Consider the following 6,743-nt stretch of genomic DNA (forward strand, 5'->3'; position numbering starts at 1 on the left):
GTATGTGGTGACAGTCATTCTTCGTTGGTAGCTGTAGGTGGTCATCTCTTATGTTTACCAATTTAGAAATTAAGCTTAAATGTAGTCATGATATAGAAGAAAACGGGGTTTAGCATCAACTGCTCTTTCAGGCTTGCACTGGGTCCCCAGGCTGTGTTCCCTACAAACAACTGGTGGATACTATACACAGAGAGGCAATGCATCATGGCCAACGAGCACAGCATCCCTAGCTTCCCCTTCAGCTGGCGCATCAATGGCAAAATGTCATCTCCATCTTGTAAGGTGTGTGAGCGTTAAATGAGCTGATGTGTGTGCTCATTGTGTAGGAGATGCTGCTATTATTAGCATATGTTATGTCCCTGATTCATCTTTCCGAAGTTCTATAAATTATTTGGCTCAAGTTTCCGAATGAAGTTCTGATAATTATTTTTATACCCATACCTTTGCGTTGCAGGAGGTGCTCTTAACCTGTTAGCACTTACAAGCACGCGACTGTTCACCAACAATGACTGCGGTACTTAGATTTTCTGAGTTTGGACTTCTCCGTGAGAAGGAGGAAAACAAGTAAAACATCCTTTGAAAGGTGTAGGTATATGACATACAACCACCACACGGCATGGGCTTCTCCAGTATATATTTCCTATATATTTCCTCAATATATAGCTCAGGATTTAACAATGTCCCAAACAGTTCTCATCTGATTTGTGAGAGAAATGAAGACTGATCTTTTTTTTTTTTTTTTTTTTTTTTTTTTACATGACTTTGTGCTATGGCTTGGATATGGTTTGAGTGGGTCTCCCAGAGTTTCACATGCCACAAGTCCGACTCCCAGCATGACATTGTTGAGAGGGGATGGTAAGAGCCTAGTTGCATATAATTGGGACAGTGTAGGCGTAACATTTAGAAGAAACTACTTTAATTCTGGAGGAGGCTCAGTCATTCCTTAGGAGAGCAACCTGTCAGAGAAAGAGTATGTCACACCCTAAGTCTTTCTGGCATTGGGTTTCACCATAAATTGTTCTCTTGCATTTGCTTCTGCAATGACCAAGAGGTCAGAATTAAGACCCTTGGAGATGTGCATTTATCCCCCCCCCCAGTTAAGCAAAGGTCACACCAGCACAGGAAGGTTTTCTTTTCTTAAAGACAAGCATTGTCACAATTACACCAAAGAACAATGCAACACACAAATAGGGATCCTGCCCCAGAGTCAATAAAAAGCCCATTCTTAAACAAGGTACACAGAGTACTTAGAGAGCCATTTCTTATGAAGAGAATGTGGAAACTAAACAACAAACCCTCCCTGACCTGATTCCTTTGCTCTGTTTAACATAAAATTGGGCAGAATAAATGCTTTCAAACTCTCCTCTGAACTTGATAGGCTAGGGTTGAAGACTCTGACAAAGGATGCTGTAAGCCCCAATCTCCCATGAGCCCTGCTATCCTCCCCTCACACTTTATTTACCCTTAATCCCATGCTTTCCTTCCCTGGAGTACACGGGCTCCGGCGGCTCTGCCCAGCCGATACTTCACATTGGCCGTTCAGACATTCTCCTCCCTAGCCTTGCCCCAAACCACTTCATGAGTACTTTTCTGCATGTTGAATCTTCTTCTGAGAAGAAGTATTGAGGTGGATAGATTTTCTTCCTTATACACCACACACACACACACACACACACACACACACACACACACACACACACCACCAGCTATCTCACATACAAGTGTTCACATCTCAGACACACTTACACACCAATCAAGAGGCTTGGGACTGGAATGAGGCCCCAGAGGCCCTGAGTACACAGTGTTCTTCCAGAGGACCGAGGTTCCCAGCACTCATATCCGGAAGCTCATAAATGCCTGTTAGCCGAGATCCAACAAACCCAAGGCTCTCTTCTGGCCTCCATGGGAACATGTACACACATGGCAGACACATAAGGAGAGAGAGAGAGAGAGAGAGAGAGAGAGAGAGAGAGAGAGAGAGAGAGAGAGAGAGAGAGAGGCTGGGGAGTTGGCGCTGCAGTTTAGAGCACATATTGCTCTGGTAGAGGATCAGGCTCTCAGTTCCCAGCACTCACAAAGGCAGTTCACAACCATCTGTAACTCCAGTCCCTGGGGAATACAACGGCCTCTTCTGGCTTCTGAGGGCATCATGTATGCATGAGCTACACATACACACAGGTATAAGTTTCATGCATATAGAGTAAAAATAAACAAATATTAAAAATCCACTTAAATAAATGAAAACATTTTTCCAAATATTAAAAAAGAAAAAGGGGTGGGTGTCTTTAGGAGGTCAAACTTGGAGCCAGCTCCCAGTGATCACTTGGAGCTTCCACCACCACTGGAGACTTGCTGTACACAAGAAGCCAGAGCTGGGAAGGGTGGTACCAACCACTGAGGAGAATCATCATTCTCACACTAAAAAAGAAAGCCAGTACAGACTGAGTGACCAGTTTCTGTGGAAAGTACCTTACCAAGAACATGCTCTCTTGCAAAACCAAAGCCCCAAATAGCCCCTATGTTTGCCAAGAGATCATCTCACATTACATGCTTACCAGCAGCACAAAATAAAACACAGCCATGTGGCACCATCAACAGTGTCTTAGTCAGTCTGTATCAGACCACAGATGGATTAGTGTTCCCAAGTTTGTACTGTGCCCTACCACCCAGGCCTTTGAAATCACCTAACAGCAGATTTCTTAGAGCAACTAACAACTTAAGTATGGGAACTTAAGTAACCTCACGACTAAGGGGCATGTGGTTTTATTAGATACATCGTTTAAGATAGCTGTAATAATATGACCTTCATCCGGCTTTTAAACTTCCATTTCCAATGCTAAACTTTTAATCTACTTTTTCCAGTGCCAGCTTGTCAACAGCAGTCACAGAAGCGAAGGCAGCGGTGTAGTGATTTGAATAAGAATGGCTGCTGTGGGTTACATACTTGAATTTGGTCCATGTGGACCTGCTCGGGATTGAGAGGTGTGCCTCATTGGAGGAAGTGTGTCACCGGGAGGTGAACTCTGAGGTGTCAAAAGATCACACCAATCCCATTTAGTCCTCTCTCTCTCTCTCTCTCTCTCTCTCTCTCTCTCTCTCTCTCTCTCTGCATTATGCCTGTGGTTCAGGAGGTAAGGCCTCAGCTCCTGCTCCAATGTCATGTTTTCTGGTATGTTCTCTGCCATGATGGGCATGGACTCTATAAGCTTCTAGAAGTATAAGCCCCAATGAGTGTCTTCTTTTATAAACTGCTTTGGTCATGGTGTCCCTCCACACCATAGAAAAGCAACTAGGACAAATGGGCAGCCAGACCAACGCACCAAAGCTTTCAGATTCCATGCCTAGAGAAACAAGAGTCGTCCAAGGAACTCTGCTTCTGAGTCTCTGCTCTCTTTAGTGTCCTGCTGCCAGATCCAGAGACATGGACAGGATGCAGACATCAGAGTCCCCATCAAAATAATCTTCTCCTGCCTCCATCCAAATCAGAGAACTAACTGTAATTACATGAGGAAACATACACCACAGTGGCATTTGCCACAAAAAGAGATGAGCTGCAGGGATGTTCTGAAACTTCTTAGGGGGACAGAAGCTACACGTGTCCTCATGCCAGATGGTTGCTAACCCCACACCTTCTAGTAAATAAATGGTTTACCTCGAGACTAAACCACATCAAGCTGCACATGCCTGAGAGTCTGAAGTGGTCCATCTCCATGTGGCTGTAATGAAATGTTTTCCTTTATTGCCCAGAAAATATCATCTCATGTATATTCTTGTTTCATATTTTTCCTTCAAAGAAGAAAATGGGAGTCACTCTGGGATTAAAAACTATGTAGACACTTAGAACACTGTGGCCATGTCAATACAGAGTGACTGCATGTTCCACAGAGTTCCTGTGATAGACTCAAGAAAAATGAAAAGCAATGTGTAAACAATAACTTACAGATGAATGTTCATTGCTGTATCATTCATTGCATAAAGGGGGAAATTAGCGTTATGTCCACAGTTTGACAAATGAGTGTGGTGTTACTCCACAGTGAAATGGCACTTGTTAAATAAAAGGAACGGTGCTTTATGTGACTGAACCTCAAAAACATATCAAAAGACAGAAGCCAGTTTCACACACAGCACAAACTTCATGGTCCCAGTTACTTGAAATATCTGAGATAAGGAAATCCACAGAGACAAGAGGCACAGATGCCTGTGGCTAGGGATGGGGAATGGCTACATAGAGGCCTATCAGCTGAAATGATGAAAATGATATAAAATGACTCTATGGCAATGGTAAACAAAAACCATTAACCACAATGCTTAACTGGTGTGTTTTATGGGATAAAGATTATGTCTCAATAAAAGGCTGTTTTTAGAAGGGAAGAGAGAAGTGTGAATACCGCCAGCACTTGGGAGGCAGAGGCAGGCAGATATCTGTGTGTGTTTTCGGCTAGCCTGGTCTACATGGTGAGACTGTTTCAAAAAGAAAAATAAAGGGTTGGTGGGAATAACACTATTCCCTGATTTCTTGGTCCCTTTAAGACGGACTAGTAAGACTACATTTGTATCTTCTAATGATTTTTTTTTTTCTTTTTTTGGAGGGGCAGGGGTGGTGGCTCCTGCCTTTATTCCCAGCCACCAGTCTAAGACAGGATTTCTGCCATGAATTTGAAGTCTGGCTCAGCAACATAGTGAGAGGTCTTACCCTCCCCTCTTCCAACACCCAACACCTTTTATATTTAAATAATGTGACAAGGATAAAAAACAAACAAACAAAACCCCAGAATTACTAAGAGAATTGAGGCTTGGTGATTCTAGCATGAAAACTGTATGTTTAGGAATAATGCATTAACTAAATAATACATTGACAGAATGTAGGTCAGTGCAAACCTTAGTTAAAAACTGTTCTCAACAGAAGTAAGGCTTCAGTTCAAGTTGTCTCACACACACACACACACACACACACACACACACACACACACACACACTAGGTCCCAAGAGCTTTTAGACCTAAAGGTCTGCCCATCCCATAATCACAATCTCAAAACTTGTCGGAAGGTCTGCAAAGAGCTGACAGGAAGATCTCAGAGCCAGCCCCTTACAGAACCTGCCAGGAGTGGGTTCCCCTGGCCAGGGCGCCACACCACGCCAATCACTCGGGGTCAGTGGGGTCCAAGGAGCCGGGATACCCTAGGGAGTCACAGGCTGCAGGTCCGGGGCGCGCAGGTGCACCGGGGGACGTAGAATGTCACCCACCGCCTGGCAGGCGCAGCGCGGGGCTGGCCACACACACTGCGAACTTCCCCGGGACAGAGACCCACAGCTGCCAACGTCCCCCAGAAAACGCTCGCGGAGCAAGTTCACGCGCCTGTTGAGCGCTGGCCTGCGGTCCTACCTTCCTCCTTCACCATCTCCAGCAGGTCCGGGTCGCCCATCTTTGCCAGCTCGTTGAAGGCACTGATGAAGGAGAGGCAGCGGCCGTCGGACCGCTGCGACAGGCGGCGAGATGACCTGGGGCAGAGGCTGAAGCGGATGGTAGGCCGCCGCTTTTCCAGCTCTGGCTCCTGTATCCAGCTGGAGCTTTCCTTCAAGATGCCAGAGAAGTGAGAGCCCAGACCCAGGGACACCCGGGGCACCAGGGACACCCGTGGCGTTACAGACGAGTGAGTAGCCAGGGATGAGCGAGGAGTCAGAGGGGAGCGAGGCGCCAGGGACGTGCGATGTGCCAAGGGCGAGCGGCCGGAAGCCAGAGACTCGGCGCGGGCCCTCATGCTGGGCTTCCTCTCCAGGCGGTACTTGCCCTGGCTCTTGCGGCCGCCCTGCAGATTGTCAGCTGCTAAGCCCTTGCGTTTCACTGTGCGCGAGCGATAGCGCCGCACCGTCCCCTCCAAGTAGGGCTCTAAGTAGTGCTCCTCTTCCTGGCTAGGCTGGCCGAAATAGCTTTCCACACTCTGCCGCTCCCCGTCTTGCTCATCGTCTTGCTCATCCACTTCATGCTGGCGAGTCCTCCGTTTCCCTTTCGACTTGCCTGGCGCCCTGCCCTTGGGGACCACCATTTCGCTGATCTCTCCGGACAGCTCGGACTCCGCCCCAGTTTCTGCCTCCTGGACCCTCAGCAGCCCCAGCCTTCTTCCTTTCTCCTGCAGGGTTTCCAGCTGGTCCTCCTCAGACAGCCTCTCTGCGCTGGAGACTCCGGGTCTTCCCACCCTTCTTGTCCCCTCGGGGACCCTCAACATGGCTACAGCCGAGGAGACTTCAGGCCCCTCTCCCTGTCTCGCCTCCTCAGAGGCCCTGGCCACATCCACATCATCAGAGACTTCTGGCCCCTCCACCCTAACAGCTTGCCTGGGGATCCCAGCCCCTGCGGGCTCCTGGGAGTCAGCTGGCTCCCTTCCATCTTGATCCTCCTGCTCCATACTCGACAGGCTCAGAGCTTCCCGTTTCCACCGGTCCACCCACTCAGGGCAGGTACCCACAGTTCGCCATCTCCAGCCCTTCTCACGTCCCCTCTGATGGGCAGCCTCAGCCTACTGGTAGGCCTGGTTCCCCTGGATTGCTTGGCCCTCCACTCAATGTGAGGCCTGCTAGGGCAAAACCTTCTTCCCAGTTGGGGGTTATTTTCTGTCGGGTGAGAAAAAGAATCACTTCCCTTAAAGCATCTCACTCCCTTTAAGGCATGAGCGTGAGACGGGTCTTCTCCAAGGTTCCAGAAGACTCTTGGCTAGGAAGAATGTTAACCTTGAAAATGAAGCAGA

General features: G+C 47.8%; 1 protein-coding gene across 1 annotated transcript in view; it reads right to left on the reverse strand.

Annotated features, from left to right (window-relative positions):
- Ano5 (anoctamin 5) overlaps window positions 1-6,404 on the reverse strand; it is a 54,763-nt gene extending 48,359 nt beyond the window's left edge. Inside the window, exon 1 of the mRNA XM_051174242.1 lies at window positions 5,384-6,404. Coding sequence (XP_051030199.1) covers window positions 5,384-6,404 — 1,021 coding nt within the window. The remainder of the gene's footprint in view (window positions 1-5,383) is intronic.
- Window positions 6,405-6,743: the final 339 nt, after the last annotated feature.

This window comes from Phodopus roborovskii, unplaced genomic scaffold (assembly GCF_943737965.1).
Source record: "Phodopus roborovskii unplaced genomic scaffold, PHOROB, whole genome shotgun sequence".
Taxonomy (NCBI): Eukaryota; Metazoa; Chordata; class Mammalia; order Rodentia; family Cricetidae; genus Phodopus; species Phodopus roborovskii.